This window comes from Pteronotus mesoamericanus, unplaced genomic scaffold (assembly GCF_021234165.1).
Source record: "Pteronotus mesoamericanus isolate MK-2021 breed Mesoamerican mustached bat unplaced genomic scaffold, CSHL_Meso_final scaffold_165, whole genome shotgun sequence".
Classification (NCBI taxonomy): Eukaryota; Metazoa; Chordata; class Mammalia; order Chiroptera; family Mormoopidae; genus Pteronotus; species Pteronotus mesoamericanus.
In genome coordinates, this window is record NW_026555307.1 from 2,469,658 (window position 1) to 2,489,966 (window position 20,309).

Sequence of the window (20,309 nt, forward strand, 5' to 3'; positions counted from 1 at the left end):
ACATACTTTTCTGTACAAAATGAGAGCAGGTATTTCTTTAAGGTATATTCTTAAAAGTGAATTTGGGACCAAAGGGTACGCACATTTAAAATACGATGAAATGGCAGATGCTGCCAACGCTCTAATCAGCAACCAGTCTTGTTTTCCCAACCCTCAGCGACCCAAACAGGACTTCTCCTTTCAGTGTTTACCATTTGCGACTTGCCTTTTTATGCTGTTTCTCAATTTTCTGTCAAGCCACTCATTGGTAGCAGAAAAGGCTGAAGGCCACAAAAAAGTGTGCACGTCACAAAATGGCATAGGATGTCCCGCAGGAACGCCCCACAGATGCACTATCGTCATCACTAGGCCCAGCCGAGTAGCGATGAGATTTGTACACATTCTTTCATGGAGAGGGTTTATTGTCCCTCATCCAAAAGTTTGGACACACAGTGACCAAAGCTGATAAAAATGCTAAGAAAATACCAAAAATCCATTTGCCAGCAATGAACAAACAAGCAAATCAAATTGGGTTTTGAAAAAAAAAAAAATAACTGAAGCAAAACAAGACAACACAGATTGCAGGCTTTGGGCTTAAATACTTTTTAAATTAAGGAGAAAATGACTAAGTTTCAACATACACATAATGAAATCAGTTATAACACGACAATAATTTCTTGACTGCTGTGCCTACTAAGATGATGAAGCTTTCCAAAAGCCAGTAAAAGAAAGGGAGGTGGAGTCAGCAATGGGTAACGCACACCGAGGCCCCTCCTGACTGCCCCTGGGCCCTGCTCCAGCAGGTCGGCCCGGCTCTGGGCATCTATTCGCACTGCCCACTTGCATAGCGGACTCTTCACATAGTCCCACTCTAGGCCTGAAGACAATCAGATCAGGCCTCCACGCCCGGTCTGGTGGTCCCCTAAGAGACTCATCATCAAACAGCCAAGCAGACCCTCCAGGGAGGGATGCTTCCCTCTGATGAACCTAAAACACTTCGCACCACTACAGAATTCTGCAGTGAGGCTGCCTGCTCCCCTGAGAAGAAACCCCAGTTTGCTGCCTGAGCGGTGGAGAGAAGACTCCCTGCAACATGGTGCACAGAGCCTGGCAAGCAGGCACGCCCACCCCAGAAGAATGAAGCCAACTACCTCTTTCAATCTGTCCCTCTCCTAGGTTTCTTCCCATAAATAATTTATATGCAGACACAATGTCTGTCTCTTCACAGAGTCAAGTGTGCAGCGCTGCCCAACAACACTAGTAGAGAAGTGCAGTGGTAAATGTGACCACCACATACCAATGTCACCGAAAGATGCAGGAATCATGCTCCAGCGAGGGCTGAGCCTCGTTTATTGAAGAGTGATATATAAAGGCCTTCTCCCCCTTCATCTACTGGTTCCCCTGTTTCTATGTCACCTAGACAGAGTGCTCCCTTTCAGTAAATACCACAGCTCCATTCCAGCAAGCTGAAACCCAGAGCATCTTTAAGGAGACAAATAGATGGCCCAGAAGAACTGCATTAAAATATGATCAATTTAATGCAGACAAGGGAGGAACAAGAAAGTAAGTCCAAATACAGCGCTGCTCCCAGCAACCCTGGCAGCACCTTCAACAAAGCCAGGTGGCAGGCAGCAGTGGCCAAGCCGGGCTTCTCTGCGGAAGGTGCAGAAAAACCCAAGCTCTTCCCTTCCTGCAGTTACCACTGAAGCTGGTCCCTCAGGGCTCTGCAATCTGTGCTCCTCAAATGTGCCCTGGAATTCCACAAGATCTGATCTCATCACTGCGAACCAAGTGTGTTGGCATGGACAAGGGCAGGGCCCGGAGGTCGACTCACTACCCACCACCTTACCTGACTTGCTCCCAGGTCTTGGTGGCCAAATGCAGCACCCAGAGATCCTTGTAGTGGTAAAACTGCTCTCCATCAGGAGAAGCAAACTCCCCCCCAAAGATCCACAGCTGCCCGCCACCTTGAGGCACCACCACAGCCTGTGGAAAGAAAGGTCACAGGTCAGGGCAAAGCCGCACAGCTCTTGGCCGGCCCCAGAGGTGCGGAACAGCGGCTGCCCCCCCGCCCCGCCCCAGAACACAGCACATGGCAGTCTTGGCCAGCACCCACACTCCTGCTGCGGAGGGAAAAATTCCTGAAAAATCCCTCATTAACAAATACTCCCAGGTCAAAGTCTAATAAACTTTCAGGTATTCCTAGGTTGCAAAATTAACATCCACTTATATTTAGACAACCCACATCCCCTTAAAATGGACACAATTATGTAAAAAATTATATCAGTTATAACAGAGTATTTTTCTATTAAATATCTATAATAAAGCTGCTTACCTGCCCTCATTAACCCTTTTCCTAGCTATTAAGCATTGTACTTCTAAAACCACACTCACAAATAAGATGGGTAATATATAATGTTTATGAAATATTGTTAACATTTTTTAAAGATTTAAGCATAACAGGAGGGCACACGGAAGCAGTGAGGAATGCCCTTTGGGCTGCATGTGCAGGAAGCTCTCACACAGGAGAGGACAGAGTGGCACATAAGCCACACCGACCCTGCACCACACCACGTCGAACTTTCAAGACACACACATGCATATTTCAAGGTATTACTAGGCTTACCAGAATATCAAAGTATTCACAGAACAAAGAGTCCACGGGCCAAACATTCCATAACCTAATGTGCCAACCTGAGGGGCAAAGCAGCTGCGGGCAGGAACTCCAGGGCTCATATCCCAGGAACAGAATTACTCTTCAAATTCCAAGGTTACGCACCAACTCAATGAAAATGAAGCAAGAACACCCAACAACCCATACCCTGCATTAGCATCAGAAATGCAAGGATGAACAGACAGAAGTTTGTCCAAGCCAGCCTGGGGGTCTTAGAGTAACCAAGCAGCAGAGTTTTCCATCACCCCCCGAAAGGTGCACCTCCACAGGAAAAGGGCAACATTCCAGACTCTAGACTAGGGGTCACCATGCTAGATCCCCAACAAGGACAGAAAAGCAAGTCAAAGCATATGATTAAAAAGGCCTTTCCAGCAAAGGAAAATATTGAGTAAGGGCAGCGATTTTCAACCGGTGTGCCACAAGAATTTTTAAAACATGCAATACCTAGCTATTTACTCAGGGGCACTGACCTCTTTTCCCTTAGATTGTCAAATTAAAAAAATGGCAAGAGCACACACAATAATAGCGGTCCTGTGTAAATAACTCAAAAGTATACCTATTTTTTTTTTTTTTGTCACATTGAAAAATTTTTTGGTGTGCCACAGAATTTTAGTAATTAGGTTACGTGTGCCATGAGAGGAAACAAGGTGAAACTGCTGGGTATGGGAATGCATTTCAGACAGCCACAATAAGAGTGGGTGCTATTTCGTGTAAAATAACCTTTACAGGCACAAATACAAGAAACACAGATTTGAAGAATTTGAAAGACAATTATACACTACCTAGTCCAGGGTTTTTAAGCTTTGAGTTATATTTTTTTGTTGAAGATTGCTGACATGGAGGTCAAAAGGTAACACACAAAACTGGAAACCCCTCCCCTAGAATTCCAGACTGGCCTCCTCACCCAAGGACAGAGATCCCAAGCCCTGATCTCATCGTACAATGCCTGCCCTGCCCACCCTCCTCACGGTCGGCCCTCTCTGTGGTTTTGCTGAAGACTCAGGAAGACTCAGAGGTCCCACTGGAACCACCCACAACTGCCTGGACCCTCCAGAGACACACAACCCACTGGCTGACAGTGACCAACACAGCCCTCCCTCCACTGAGAAAGCTCAATGAGGTGCCACGTGACAGACGGTACAGCTTCAAAGACAGTCATGATGTGGCTGGTTTTATGGTTAGCTGACCTGTCCCAATATCTGAGGGGCACAGAAGCAACTTCTCCTGCAAGCACCCCACAAATATGGGGTGTGACGCTCACTCGGTCAACACCTGGCACAGAACAGGCGCCGGGCCAGCCTACCCTGGGAGTCACCAGCCACGGGGTCCAGGCAATGAAGCAGGCAATGCGACCAAATCCTTCACACCAAGGGCATGTGGACAGGAAAGACACAAGGGGCCTTCGTGCCAAGGAGCCTGGAAACGGTGGCCAAGGCAGCAAGCACAGTGTGGTCGAGGGAGGGGGCCTGGGTCAGGTGCTACTGGGCACCAGGATGCGCCTGAGCGTTGTGTGTGAACGCCTCCTTGGCCTCGCACACCTCCACAGGGAAGTCGCACTGGCAGGGTCAGAGAGTGGTTGTCAGGAGGCTCCAGCCCCAGGTGCGCAGGGTTTCCGCTGCAGCACAGGCCCTTTGACCTGCCTGGCACTTGAAAACACTGCAGAGCCATGGCTCTGTCTCTCATATTGCTGCTGTCGTGGACTCTCTGCAGGGTCCTGGTGGCATGCTTAAGGGTAACACGGCCCTCTCCACTCCCATCCTCAGTCGGTTTTGTGTGTGTCACCTCAGCACAGATGACTGACCTATAATGGGACAAGCCAGTTTCCTATCACTCTAAAACCTCAGTAGCTCTAAAGGAAACTGATCACTTCAAATCTTTGAAGTGGACATGATTAGTTCAGGCCCAGACCGAACACATTTTTTGAGTTTAATGAAGTTAGGTGATATATTCACGCTCCGCAATACAATGGAGTTTTGAAACACCGTATTATAGAAGGCTATTTAATGCCAAGAGATAATTCTATTAATAATGCATCAACTGGAAAAAATAGTATAGAAAAAAATACATGTGTGTATGTCTATATGTACAGGCCAACTAATATGAAATATAGATATATAGAAATATAAATATGCAGAGAAAAGATGACAAAACATAAATTAGCAGTTCTAGAATGATAGGCAATGGATTTTTCTTTTTCTTTTTTCAATAAATATTACTTACATAATCAGTGTAAAAACCATTTTAAAAAAATGAAATCCAACTCTGGGCAAGAAAAAAAGGACTGCAAGCCACAGTTGATCTTCTACATCCCATCCCTCCCTTCATCACAAGACCAGGCCTGCTGCAGTCCAAAGAGTGGGAACTATAGGAAGGTGGGTCAACAGTCAGGGATCTGAGGGGCTTGTATTAACCTGGTCCTCAAAGAAAAAGTCAGTATATTATTCAAGAAAAGATAGAACTATAAAGAGACAGGCCTAAGACTTCCACTCTGACCAGAATGGAGCAACCTGCACCATGTAAACAAGGAGAAAACTGGACAACATCAATGAGGAACTAGAATCAGACAACAGGGAATGTGGCACTGTGACCCTGAGCCCTGTGTCTCTGGAGGCAGTCTCTGCCCCCTAGTTCAGGGAAAGGAGCCCAAGAGAGCAGGTGGTCTTGTTGAGCTGAGGAGACAAAGGTCGGAGTTGAGGGATGCTGAGGGAGCTGGAATACGCAGACAGAGCGTTGGACAGAGAGCACCCTAGAAACCCACATGGGGTCCCCTGGAGCCTCTGAGCTGCACATCTGCAGAAGAGGCTACAAAAAGAATCATCACTGAGAGGCTGAAGGCCTGAAAACGACCTGCACCTACACAGAGCTTAGAAACAGGCAATTTACCAGAGGTAGTGAAAGATGTCACTGGCCACCCGGGGCATTCAGTAGAGACCCCAGAAAGGGCATACCCTAGGGCTAAGCCATCCCTAGAAAAAGTTTCAAAAGGATCACAATGCCCTGCAAGTGACAACTGTCTGCCAAAACAAAATTCATCAATTGCTGATAGATTAAAACAAAATCCAGACAGTCGACAAGCAGCGTTCACAAAGTCCAGCATCTACCTACACAGTTCTAGCGGGAAAACATGAGTTATAACAAGGAAAAAGGTCAGCCTGTAGAAAGAGACCCAGAAATGACAAAGATGAGAAAATCAGCAAACGAGGTCTTGAAAACAGTTTTTATAAATGTGTCCAAAGATTTAAAGGAAAACATGATTTAAAAAAAAACAAAACATGGAAACAATAATCAAGAACAAAACAACTTCTAGAGCTGAAAAATACCATACATAAAATGAATAATCCACAAGTTCAGAGCATACCCACTTACCTTAAAGGACAATAAAAACTATCAAAATGAAAAGCAAAAAAAGACTGGAAAAAGAAAAAGAAAAAGACAGAGACTCACTGCCTTGTTGGATAATATTAAACAGTCTAACATACATATAATTGGACTTTGAGAAAATCACAAAGGTACATCAAAATCAAATTGCTATAAAACCAATGATAGATAAAATCTTTTAAGTAGCCATAGAGAGGGGGAAAAAGATAGACTGAATACAGAAAAATTAAGTCTGCAATCTCCTTAGAACAATGCAAGCCAGCAAATACAACATCTTTCAAGTGCTAAAAGAAAAAACTGCTATCAACCCAAAATGCTGTATCTAGAAAAAATATCCTGTGAATGAATATAAAATGAAGACATTTTTCACTTAGGAAAAAAGCTGGAAAAAAATTGTTGCCAGTAGATTTGCACTTCAAGAAATGGTAAATGAAGTTTCAGGCTGAAGGAAACATTCCCACATGAAAACAGACCTACCCAAGGAATGAAGTGTGTTAAAAATGGTAAAGTTGTAAATCAATAAAAGATATTTTTCTTCTCATTTTAAAATTTCTTTAAATATTAACTGTCTAAAGCAAAAATAATAACACTGCATCACTGTGGGACTGCTAATACATATATGGAAATACAATATATAAGAAGAGCAGCACAAAGAATATCTTGAAGAGCTTACTTTAAAAGAAGTCAAACCAGCCCTGGCCAGGTGGCTCAGTTGGTTGGAGCATTGTCCAGTACAACAAAAGATTGTGGGTTCAATTCCCAGTCAGGGCACATACCTAGGATGTGGGTTTGATTCCCAGTCGAAGCGCGTACAGGAGGCAACCGATCAAGGTTTTCCTCTCTCTCCCCCCACATTCCTCTCTCTCTAAAATCAATAAAACATATGCTCAGGTGAGGATTTAGAAAGAAAAAAAGGGCTAAGTGCTTTAAAAAAAAAAGTCACAGCATTTCAACTAAGTAATTTTCTATAATACCCTTCAAAGATAAGGATCCTTTTGCGTATAGAGGAGATAATTGAGGTACGAGCTGGCCTATTATCAGCTTTTCAGAAGAAAGCTGGCTGGACTCCAGAAAGAAGCGCTGTCACTGGCTGGGACTGCGATAAAAAGCAGGCCTTTCTCCTACCTACTGCTCGCTCCCCTCTGCACTGTCAAACTTACAGAAAGAGTTTATACCCCTAGGCTGTCTTCTGGGTAATTAACGCATTTTGGAAAGAAAGCTATAAAAATAAAACACCTTTAAATATACATATTCATGCACAAACACATATGGTTGCTTTGAAGTAACTGTTTAAACTGACAACCAATGGTCTCTGTCTGGACCGAACGCAAACGAAGCACCAGGCAGCGATCAAGCCAAGGAAGGCGGGCGGCACTGCTGCAGGCGCAAGGCCAGCCCCTTCAGCACCCACTGTCCTACTTGTCCCAGGAGTCCACTTGCTTCCCAAGCATTCAGGTTTGTTTGCTACTGTCTTAATTGCAGTAAAATCATGTGTGGAAAGCTTGAAGTTAACTCTCCTTCCACATGCCCAATAAACAAAAAAAACCAAAACACAATGAAGTCCAAAATAACACACAGACTCTGAATGGATTTTGACATTAGCCAGCGGCATGCTTCAGCTTCATTAAAGCCAAGTTCTAAAAACGTGTGTTACCCTCAGGACCAAAGTAAACACAAAATATGGGACATTATAGGGAATGGCAAATCCTTCTTTTTTGTCGCTATGTCTCAGTCTTAGAATGGTGCCTTATGTGTAAAAGATACTCAGTATCTCCGGAGTGAAAAAATCCAGGAGTCCTACAATGCCTGCTCATATGGGACATAATGAAGTTATTGATTAGTTGCAGGCTAACACGTGCAGCAGTTCAAATGTACACATCAGTGGAATTCCACTAATTATATACAAAATGTTTATTCATGTAATAACTCTTCTGCATAAAATATTTACTGCTCATTAATGCACAAAGGCCAACATAAGAACTCAGGTGACACTTTTTATTAAGCCATACAAAACTTTTTTCTATTTCATGAGAGAATGCATTTTGTTTCGAGGGAGTTTTAGTCATTACTTTGGGAGAAAAAAGTATCAGGTGAATTAGAAGACAGGAGCTCACAATGCTCCTCAGCTCCTTCTCACGCAGCCCCGATTCCCAACAGCCTCACCCCCTGCATCCTCGAGCGTCCAGGCACGAGAGTTTGACCACTCCCTTCTTCTCTCTCAGGTCACCTAACCACACATTCAGCAGATGTTATAACCCTTTACTTTCTCTCACTGGGTTGTATTCATTTTACGAAAGGCCATCTGAACTCTCAAATTACGCACTAAAATATACTTCATCCCATCCTCAAATCCAGAATCTAGGAGGAAAGAATAAAGGGTATATGTATAAGCTTTCTCTTTCTACTCTTTTTGCCCTCTAATTGATTAAAGAGAAAGACCATGGCTTCTAACAGCATATTCATTAAACTAGTCTATAATGTCTCAAATTTAACGTGGTAGAATTTGAACTATAATGACCTTTAGGCAAAAGACTTTATACGCAATTTTCTGCTTCCCATCGCTGTGATTCATTGTGAAATTTACAGCATACACAACAAGCCAACCTTAACTACAAGGACATTATTAAGTCCCAGACTAATAAAGTCCTCATCAGGCATGCATATGAATCAGAGCCTGTTGAGCACCCTGCCAAAGTAACTGAATTTAAAAACCTCAAAGACTTTCATGACTCCAATTCTTCAAGGACATTTAATAACTGTGATTAAAATGAATGAGTAAATAAACACAGAAGCAGCCCCTGGCGCGCATTATGTGACACGGGCACGAAGCCTGACTGCTCCATCGGGGCGTCCGCATTCTTGGGGCCCAGGATGCAGGCGAGGTGTCCGGGAGGACTGCGGACTCTGTGTGCTCACCACGGTGACAGGACAGGACTGAGCCCTCAGCTCAGAGGCCTGGGGCAGATTATTTGTACTTCGATACTGGGGTGGGCCCTGGTAAACAAACTCAAACTTATCAAAATCCATTCATTTATTAAAACCCAAGCTAAGTCTCATTTTTCAATCTAAAAACAAGCGCATTCCTCTTTTCTGGAAGATAAGCCAGTCAAATGCTTGCAAGCCTCCATGCGCACAGGACGTTCAGGGAGTTCAGGCAGTTTGGGCAGGCAGGTCCTCCTCTGACCCACTTGCAGATCAGTAGGCTATTTTTGGGTACAGAGTCAGGAAAAGGAGAACCGCACACATCGTGGTGGGCTCATACAGTCCCCTTCCTCCACCCTGGACAGGTATCACTCATTCAGTTGTTTTTCTGAGCCCCGACACTGTTCCAAGCACTGGGTTATGAGAGTGAGCAAGTGCCTGTCCGCACGTGGATATACAGAACCTCAAACCGGGACCCCTTCCCTGCCAGGCTAGCAGCTCTGATGGAGCTCTCCTGGGGTAAGCAAACACCAGCCAACAACACGCTGACTTAGCGCTGCTCCTTCATTATCCCTGGTTACGGCTCATTCGTTCTACAATAATTATTTCCAAGTAGCATTTACTCCTCTTTCTGAACAGAGTTTTCTCATTTTCAGCTCTCTAGACACCACACCTTGGGCCTACGGGAGCCTCTCTCACTCAAATGGAGAAGGAGCAATTTGCCGACTACTACATGCCAGGCACCGAACTAGGTATTTTTACCTGGATTACTTCATATGATCTTCACCCTACCTGGAGGAGCAGGTGTCCATCTCCCCATCTCACAGGCGAAGGCACTGAGGTGTGAAGAAGTTCAGTAACAAGTCCAAGTTGGAAAACAGGAAAGTGAGGACCACGTGCAAGGCCCAGCCTCTCTGCGCCAGGCTGCCTGTCATTTACCAACTCTAAAAGTCTCTGACAGAATCCTCAGCGTACAGCCCTAACAGGAACACTGGGAAGGATAAGGGTTAATACTGACACACACCTGGTGAGCACAGCGCCTCGGAGGTGGATTGGGAATTTCGACCTTGGTCCAGGCGTCCTTTCTGATGTTGTAGATATAGAGTTCATTATATAAAAATGTCTGCAGGAAGGAAGAGGGACTTTACTGTCATGAATGATGCTCCCACGCAAGTGACAGTAAGTAGAAAGAGGGATCTCAATCGCTAGCCTTCCCTGGAAAATGTGTTTCTGAAAGCAAAGTGAACCTTATCCATGCAGGCCAGGTGCAGCTGATCCCCTGGAGCCTTCAGGGTGATGACACAAAGAAAAAAACCATCTGTCTACCATGCAGGGAAGGCGGACTTTATGCTTTTCTAACTGTTTCATATACAACTCTGAAACATCAGTCCTTCTGGCCTTTTTAAAAATAAAAATTAAAGCAGTACTTTTCCTATTCAAAGTGACTTCGGAAACCCATCATAAGGCAAAACAGCATGAACAATCAACGTGAATGAGTAGCGTGCTGGTCAACTTCAAGCAGGCCAGAAGAGGAGTGACCCAAAAGGTCACTAAGGATATTATTAGCTTGTCAAGGACAAGGTCGCATACCAGTCCTGACAGCTCAGAGGCGGGATACATGGGAGGGGAGTTAAAGAACCAACGAGTATTTGATATCACTGCTTTAAATTAATTTTACTCTAAGAGAGACACATGGATATTTAGGAAGAAAAAAAAACATATATACTTTACTTTTTGGCCATTGAAATATTCACCTCCGAAAAGGATTAATTCATCTTTCTCAGGATGAGCGGAAAGAGAGGCATTTAACCTGTAAGAGATAAAAGCGGCAGGTCAACACAAAGCCAAACCACTCACTGCCCAATCTGAGAGCCGTCCCTTCTTCCGTCAGAGGGCTTCCCCGGGGACAAGCCTTTTCTAAACTTTTGTGAAAGAGGAGCATGGGGTTGAGAAGAGAAGGCACTAGTCTTAAAGCCGTCTGGACCATGGGTCTAACACCCAGGCCCCCCGTCCCAGGAGGGCTGGCCCAGGTCGACTCCCGCGGCATCTGGCTAAAATCATCAGGCAGTGACGTGTCTAGGGGCCCCTACGTATGTGCTCAATTTTCCAGAACTCTTATTTTAAGGGTCTATCCTCTTACATCACAATCAAAGCTGCTCTTAAAAGTCCAGTGTTTAAGCATTACTATATACATCCTGGACAACTCCTTCTGCACAAAATGGTAAATGATCTTCTACTTAGTTCGTACATGAGGACAAAAGAATAGCTGTAAGGAAATGGTACAAATATCCTGACCATTTCAGTGAAAAGTAATGAAAGCTATGGTGACTGAGAAGGTCAGCCACTGGAAAATGTCCTTCCTTCAAAATCCTCTCGAGTGTTCCCCAAGGTGCATTCCATAACACTAATTCCAAAAAGCGCTTCTTGCCGCGCGGGTGGGCGGGGGGAGGAGTATAAAAATCGAGTAAGTTTGAAAAATCTGAAAACTCTATTTTTCTCCTGGAGATTTATCGTACACAGAAACATCTTACACGGGTTGAGAAATTCTGCAGCAAAGAAACCAGTGTGAAAATAGTGCTACCGTGGCAGTCTCTCAAAAGTTAAACGGAATTTTCCACCCCTAGTTCTGTGGTCAAGAATAGTGAAAACCGCAACTTTCATTACACTGCTATTCACAATAGCCCGAAAGTGGAAACAACCCAAGTGCCCATCAATGGATCAAAGGATGAATGGATAAAATGGGGGCCATTCACACATGGAACCCTGTTCAATCTTAAAAGGAATAATGTTTACACTCATGCTACAACATGGACAGACCTTGAGGACATTATGCTAAGTGAAAAATGTTAGTCACAAAAGGACGGATATTGTATGACTCCACTTATATGGAACATTTAAAATAGGCACATCAGAAGGACAGGAAGTAGGGCAGAGGTCACCCAGCACTAGGCGAGGGGGAATGGAGAGCATCTGCTTATGGGCAGAGGTCCCATTTGGGGTGATGAAATTTTTGGAAATACACGGTGGTGATGGTTGCACAGCATTGGGAATGTAAGTAATCCCACAGATTTTTCAGTTAAAATGGTTAAAATGGCAAAATTCTATGTTTTAGATATATTTTATCACAATTGAAAAAAATTTCAAAGAATGGAAACGTGTTCCCCAAAGTTCTTTGAGCGCAATTCTTTCTCTCAGTTAACACATTAATTTTCTGTGGAAAAGTAACGCACATGACTTGGGAAACAATTCAATTTAGGCACAGAGTACGGATGAGTCACTGCTGTCTGAGCCCACCCACAGCCACCGGCTCCGAGTCACAGACACACGAGCACGATCCTCACTGCCCCCTTATATTACATCTCAGCCACGACTTGGGAACGTGCCCTTACAACGCTTGGTGATTTTCATGGTTTTGTTACCATAACATGATGGAAGGGCAGGAGGTGTGAAGTTACACAGATTACCAACCAAAAGGTCCTTCATCTCATTACATCTCAGCTCCACCGGCTGTAACGAAGCATTCCCAGCTGACCCAGGGCATCACCAACCTTTCAAATTACATCCTGACATTAAAGCTGGCTTTGGGGCCAATGTTACTTTAGGAAAAGTTCTTAACTGTCATCCAAAAATTATCAACCGACAAGTGGCTTCCCTCAGGAATGCTGTATATAATAACGCTAAAGATTGCAAGAATTTATTCCCTTCGATGATTCAAATGAAAAAGTACAACTACCACAGGTGGAACTTATGTTTGTCCCCAACAATAAAGCTGAGTAAAGGAGAAAATAACACAAGATTCCCAATGGAACTTATAAATGAAGAACAGGAAGGACTTTCCAACTTTCAGAGCTGCTGATAAGCCACTGAGTCAGGTCATTTGGCTCAAGGGCAAATCCAGTCGCCGACCCCACCCTTGACAGCAGGTGATAATTAAATCCAGGGTCCCAGGTCAGCAGAATTCTGGTGGCAGACACTCCAGCCTTCCATTCTAGCCGACAATGGCTCTGAGGACACTAATCTCATTCTGAGGGAAACGAAGCAAATCATTTCTCAACCACACACAGTCCCAGGCGCTTGCAAAGTGAACGTGTTTCCGCTTCTCTGGTACCTCTTTATGAGGGTCACTGGGCCTTCCCTAGTGACCCTAAATCAGTGCACTCGGTGCTTTGCCTCTGCTCTGCTGGCAAAACTAAGAATTACAGAGCAATCAAATGGTCAAATAGCTGGAATTCAGAGGACGAGAGGACAAGAATTGACACAGAGGAATAAGAAGCTGATGAAACCCAAAGCCTGCTCATTTCAGCTCACCCCACAAGGGTTTGAAATCCTTCAGAGTTTTCACACAATTTACAAATTCATTTCAAGTGGCTTAAATACAATTTGTATGGAATAATCACATTCTTCACAAGAATTTAAAAGAACACTATACAAACACAGCTGAAAGCTACTGTGATTTCCACCGGCGTCAGGCACTTTCCAAACACCTTAAGAACCAAAGCAAAGCCCAGGAGGACAACACTGCAGTCCACTCATCGCTACCAGCTGCTACCAGCTGGGGAGCTTTCACACCTGCCAGTTTCCCGGGGGAGCCGCTGTGCTGAGACCTCATTTCCGTGTCTCTACGTGACAAGGGGGCTGAGGACAGTGAAAGCCTGTTCTGTGGGTGCTGATCAGAACAGGTTTCAATGGTGAAAATGCCCCAAGCCTCTGGTTAGTTGGGACAACATATTGCCTCTTTACAGCGGTTCCCACTTCATGCAAGAAAACTGCCAGAAGCTACACTGAAGAGTCCTGCTCACTTACCTCGGTGAAGGTGCGGAGCAGGGCGTTTCCACAACCTGAGTCTTTTTGGCATCCAGCGTCTGGAAATGGGCTATGAGAGCTTCAAGATCTTCCTAAAGGCAGACAAGCAATCACACATGAGACGTTTCCTTCAACCCTACTGTGGGGTCAGAAGCCGGGGGCAGCCTTCCCTCTGTCCACGGGCAGAATCTGGCCCGTGCAAAAGTACTCAGAGCTTCACCTTACAGGTGGTTTTCCTGGAAGTGTGGATGCTTCCACATATCATCCCATTCCGAACCCACACACTCCCCCCAAAGGACACCCCCAAACGCTCTTCTACTTAGACAAGCCCACACTGACTTCACACCTCCCAGAAACCCAACACTGGGCAACACCGCCGGCCTGCTTTGCTGTCTGCACAGCGGTATCAGAGATGAGAATGCCTGCTCACTTATTTTTTATTTTGTTTCCATGTCCCTCCCACCAAAAAAATAAGAGCTCCAAGCAAAACTTGTCAGCTTGGAACGGAGCCTGCACCGAGGGCCTGGCAACTATGCGCTGCAGCCACTCTGTGGAAGAGGGTGTCTTTTTACAACTGCAAACAGCACAGAAGATTTGCCTGCCCAGCTGGGAGCACTGGAACCTGGTCTTCCTATCCCCCTTCCAGTGCCTGTTTTCCTCTATGAAACACCCCCCTGCTCCCCGAAAGGCGATGCATGACCTCTGTCTTGTGGGGAAAGCCCCTTCTATACTTATTCTCTACTTCAAAGCTCAGCTCACGCTGGGACCTGGGATATATCCCCTGCCTCCTTCCCTACCGCCCGCCCTGGCCAAATACGCACACCCAAAGCTCTCTTTCCCTGGTTCCACATGCCACACTGAAGGTAGGTGAGGTGGCCTTCCTGCACCTACAGACACTTGCAGACCATTCTTCCTTCCTCTCCAGCCTCATTTCCCACCCTGCCTCCTCACCCCAGGCTTCACTGGCTTCCTCTCAGTTCCTTTAATCAGAACACATTCCCTTGGCCTGAAGAGCCACTTCCCCCACAACTTCTCCGTGTATACCACCTTCACAGTCTGGAACTGGGTGCTCATTACTCTCCACCACTTTTTTTTTCTTTTTTTTAATTATTGATTTTAGACAGAGAGAGGGAGAGAGGGAAGGAGTGGGGGGGAGGAAGAGGGAGGAAGGGGGAAAGAGAAAGATCGATCTGTTGTTCCACTTATTTACGCATTCATTGGTTGCTTCTTGTATGTGCCCTGATCAGAGATGGAAGCCAAACCTTGGTGTATCAGGATGACGCTCTAGCCAACTGAGCAGCCTGACCAGAGCCTCCAGCACTTCTTCACATTTTTACTGCAAATATAGAAGAAGGTCCTCGAATAACATCATTTTGTTTTATCACTATGAGATGCCACAGGACATTGCCTCTTATTTATATCAATTAGCCTAGAGTAGGAGTGGTTTCAGTACAGAGCCACACCTTAGAGATATCATGGGTTCAGCTTCAGAGCACCAAAATAAAGCAAGTATCGCAATAAAGCGAGTCATAATCTTTTGGCTGCTGGAGGGTCTTACCTTCTGTTCGTTAAAAAAAAACAAAACAAAAAAAACGAACACAACTCAGCATCTGTCAAGCACAATAACACAAGGTTTGCTTGTAGTATGTCAGTTCTTTTAAAGTCACAGAAGCCATGGATGGGGCTAAGTGAAGACTTGCTGTCCTGTTTTCACAGTTTTCAGTTCCATGTGAATCGTATCACACTGAATATTCTCTTCCAACCTGGTTTCTGCTACACAGCTGGGCACACTGAATCCACTCACTTTCACCGTGGCAGAGCTACCACTCCGTCACAGCTTCTCTATCCAGCCTGTTCATGAACACCCATCACAGTCGATGCCTCTTTCTTTATATAAACACTACTGCTCTGGCCATTCTTGTACCTGTCCTTGTGTAGCTGGGGGAAGTTCTTCCAAGGTAAACCTTCTGGTGCGTAACTACTAGGCTGCCGCTTCCACCAGTCTAGAGGTCGACAAGGTAGGGTCCAAAGTGGCCCTGCCAATTTTCGCCCTCACAGCGCCCTACGAAAGAGTCCATTATCCTGCTCCTTCTACGTGGGTACTTAGTTACATAACTGCTGTCCTGCTGAGCGTCCTCCCCAATGCCAAACCTGCTGCACTGAGTACTCAAGACAAATTACTGAATGACTGGGATTTTACAGAAAGACCTGGAAGGGCGGGGCGGCGGGGAGGCTGTTGGAGTCACAGGTCGCTCAGAGCTCCTGGTCCAGTGTCTTTCACCTCAGGAATTATCTTCCTTAAGGTGGATAAGGCGGGAGGAACGAGAGGCTGGAATGAGGAGCGGCCGGTGTGAACGCAAGAGCGGCCCTCCCCGTCCTCGTGCGCGCCGGCACTAACGCCCTCCTGTATGCACTTAACCCCAGTCACCCGAGGACAGGTGTTTCCACCGGTGTCTCCTGTTGGGAGCAGGCTTGGTTGCTCCACTCACGGACGCCACAGGCTCTGCCTTCCGGCGACCCGCTTCAACTCCCACTTCTTGCCACTTCACAGCTGTGTGGCCCTCACAGGTGTATTCGCATTTCCTAACTGTCGGATGGGAACGCCAAAGCTACCTAACTCACCTGCTTGTGAGGATAGAGCCCAGAGGGCACAGTGCCTGGCACACAGGAAACACTCAGGAACCATGATCAACTGTCCTGATAAAAGCCATGATAAGCTTAACGAGCCAGAGAACAAGTCTATAGAAAGCAGGACGCTCTCAGCTCAGCCCTGCTCCACTTGCAAACCCTACTGTGAAAAAGTGAGAGGGAGGAAGACAGGAAAGAGGGAGAGCAAGAAGAGAGTGGTGACAATCATCAACTTTTACGGGAAGCCCCAAGAGTTCCACTCACTGCACGGATGCCTACGCGGTAACTCTCACCGTCTCTTAAAGATGAGCAGTGAGGCTCGGAAGTTAAACCCTTGCCTCCAGATCACGCCCCTTGCAAAGCCGCGCCCGCTCATCCCCGGGTCCTATACTAACTCCCCGCTGCTCCAGCACCCGGCCGAAAGAATCCCGGCAACTCCAGGGATACAGGACCAAGGCAGCCAGCAGACAAGAGCAAGGCAAGCACTCGCACAGCCGGACGCGCACTCGGGGTCCGTCCCACCGGCCCCGCTCACCTCCTCCTTCCGTGAGCGCTTGGACACCTTCTTCTCCATTTTGGCGGCCGTCTTCTCCGCCCCACGGCCCTTCTTCTCCTTCTTACCTTTCTTGCCCATCTTGCCTGCTTGAGACGGCACCGGATACCTAGGATCCAGAAGAGAAGCATGCAGCGCGCCGGAAGTACATTTGCGGCCGGCGCGCCGAAATGCGTCACTTCCGGGCGTGCGGAGCTCAGTCCGGCTGCTTTTTATGCTTGCATAGGAAATTGGTTTGAGAGCCTCGTGCTCAGGCTGGCGTGGAGGGAGAAAGTGGCTGGCCCCGCGCAAAGGTAGCGGACCAGCCCTCGGTTCCGCTCCACCCTGCCTCCTCAGCTTTGTGGGGGGCGTATCAGTTGTGTTCTTGGAGAGACCCAACCTGGCCTTGAAGGCTGCCTTCCGTGTTTATTGTATTTGAGAAATTTGTGTAGCCCTGTGTAGAATGACCCAATTGGCTGACTACGTAAGGGAGCCACATTTCTTTCTACCTTGGACTCGTTCGAAATGGAATGATTGTTGTGGCTTTACCTCCACAAATATGTTCATGCCCTTCAAGGACTGGCAGACCCTAAGTGAAGACAGTCTCTTCTGCTACACAACACTGCCAGTACTCGTAGGTGCGGAGTATGAAACTGGAAAAGTCGGCATTCAGCTGCCCGACACTACCAGAACCAATAACTAGAAATGATGATTGGTATTTATGGGTGCTTTTATTCAGATGCTGGTGATCTGAGAAGATGAGGAGTTACATATCCTGAAAACCACCTTAATGTCTCTTATCAGTCTACCCTTTTTGTAAGGAGAAGAAAAGAGTAATCAAATAAGAGTTGCAATCAGGTGACAAATTTCATAGTATATATTTACCTACTGATCAACACTTCTTTATCTGCATCAGGGATTTGTCTCAGTACCACTCCGTTGCTTGCAGACCCCCAGGGCACAAAGGTTGAATTGCTTGTCCACCTCCTGGAGTCCTGTAGGTCATGTGTTCCAATTCTTGGAACAACAGCTTTCCACATGAGTTAATCACTTACGCCTATCAACTATAACAAAAGCTAAAATCTTGAACACTTGAGTTCCCCTATCAAGAATATTGGGCTCAACAAGAAAACCTCAGCTCTACCATTCCACTTTCTATGTGTCTTTCCTCAACTGTCCTGCGTTAGGGGACTTGATTCTTCATGGCCAGAAGAAGACTGATGACACCTCCCTTCCAAGAGTTGTCAGTCTATCAAGCCTGAAGAACTAGCATTGCTGCTAGGAAATTGTATTCTAGTATTTGGCTGACATATTGTAATAAGTGGGAAAACCATTTGTATGACATGGAATGCTATCATTTGAACAGAGCAGAGTGAAAATGCTTACCATTACTTAGAAGATGGCTTCTAATCAAAGAAATAGGACAAATTAAGGACAATCACAAGCAAACATTTGGCAAAGGGAAAGGTCATAAATCAGGAAATGACCTAGCTTCTTACTTTGTAGGTGAACTGCCACAGAGCTCAACCTTAAATAAATTACCTTAGATATAATCAATTTATTAATCATTGAACAGCCAGGGAAGAATGCTTTTCCAAGCAACTCCAAGCCTTGTCCAAAAACCTAGTTCTTTAAGAAGAAAATGAAATTTGCGGATATAATGGGAAGAAAAAGTAGAAGAGGATTCTAACTGCCATCGTCTCTGGCACTGCCTGTCAGCAAATAGAACACCTGTGATGATTAAAAAACAAACAAAAACAAAAAACCAGAAATTGATCAAGATGGAGCTGCAAAATTTCACAGAAATCTGGCTCCTGAATCTCATATTCAAAAATGAACAAAAGTCCAAATCCTCACTGTTACCCTGAGGAAATTGTTACTTTCTTTTTAGTGCAACATGACTTGAAGAACATGCCTAATTCTTTTATAATTTTCTAAAACTATTAGGTAACCTTGAAACAATGCACTTGATGCAAGATGACCCTTCCATCACAGCACATTAGTCTGTAATACATTACAGAAGTCCCCTCTTAATGACTGCAAAAGGGGAGTACATTCCCTATTAAAGATTTAGAAGGCTCTGGTGGATGTGGGCCTCATACTTTTATTATCTGAAAAAATCTTGAAGCTGAATTGGAAGGCTCCTGGATTATGTGTCATGGTGATTTATGTGTAAGTTGAAATTCTCATTATGAGAAGAAAGAGAATAGAACATTTAAAATGAGATCAGAATCCAAAAATAGTAAAAAGATTAAGTACAAAGTCCTTTTGTAGTGAAATTCACATTTTTGAAACTTTAATGGATTATCTTAAGTCTAATTATACATCATTAACTTTCAAGTGCACTTTTGTGTGGTCATGCGCTCTCTGCCATCTTCAAGTTGAAATCCAGAATGGAGGAAAATATTAATAATGGACCTAACTAACTGCTAATTTTCCGTCACCACCAATAATCAATGTAATTGGAAAGGTGTCTCAAGCATAGGACCTCAAGATGAGGTGGTTCTTTGCATAATTCCCATATGGAGAGTAAGACTATTAAATCTGCCCACCTACCACACAGAATTCTTAGTAAAATCAAGTGAAAACACAAGAAAGCTTAGAAAAATAAAAAGCAAAATACAAATTTAAGAGATTCTATGTGCTGCAAAATGAGGTCATGATTTGAACTGGCTGACAATCGTTTCATTAACTGGATAGCATAATGTGTGGACATTGTAGCAGGCCACTTGAGATACAAAACAGAAGACCCAGCCACCAGCTTCAATTTTTGTTCTAATGAGAAAACATGTTCCTCAAATGCTTTGTGAAATGAAGCAAGGAAGAAGGAAGGAAGGAAGGAAGGGAGGAAGAGAGGGGGAAAAGGAAAGGAAAGAGAAGGGAGACAGTGCAATAAAGGGAGAGAGTGAAATCAAAACCATTATTTCATATATTTGTCCAGTTTTCTAGTTGTCTGAAGGAAAAAGATAAATTCAGCCTAATACTCCAGTGTGGCTAAAAGCAAAATTCTTCCCTCTTTGGGGTTAAAGAATGCTGCTTAATGTCCAAATATTTGAAGATCTCTTTGTTATTTTTTCTGTTTTAATTAATTTAAGATATTTAAGAGTTTAGTGCTCTCAATTTCCCATTAAATACAGCTTCAACTACACCCTACAATTTTTAATATGTCATGTTTTGATTTTTATTCAGTTCAAGGTACTTCCTCTTTTGACTCTTTCTTATACCCCTGGGTTACTTAGAAGTGTGTTAGTTCAAATATTTGGAAATCTTCTAAAGATCTTTCTGGAAGGTAATTTTTTTCTTTAATTGCTTTTATGATTTTGAGTTTCAATAAGATATATTTAGGCATTAATTTCTTCTTATTTATTTTATTTGGGAACTGGTAATCTTTGT

The 20,309-nt window shown here is 44.8% G+C and overlaps 1 protein-coding gene across 1 annotated transcript in view; it reads right to left on the bottom strand.

The window, feature by feature from the left end:
• KLHDC4 (kelch domain containing 4) overlaps nucleotides 1-17,078 on the bottom strand; it is a 50,096-nt gene extending 33,018 nt beyond the window's left edge. Inside the window, exons 1-5 of the mRNA XM_054588938.1 lie at nucleotides 16,920-17,078; nucleotides 13,757-13,848; nucleotides 10,685-10,763; nucleotides 9,978-10,076; nucleotides 1,829-1,965 (exon numbers count right to left, since the gene is read on the bottom strand). Of these exons, the coding sequence (XP_054444913.1) occupies nucleotides 1,829-1,965; nucleotides 9,978-10,076; nucleotides 10,685-10,763; nucleotides 13,757-13,848; nucleotides 16,920-17,018 (506 nt within the window). The 5' untranslated portion in view covers nucleotides 17,019-17,078. The remainder of the gene's footprint in view (nucleotides 1-1,828; nucleotides 1,966-9,977; nucleotides 10,077-10,684; nucleotides 10,764-13,756; nucleotides 13,849-16,919) is intronic.
• Between the last annotated feature and the right edge of the window lie 3,231 nt (nucleotides 17,079-20,309).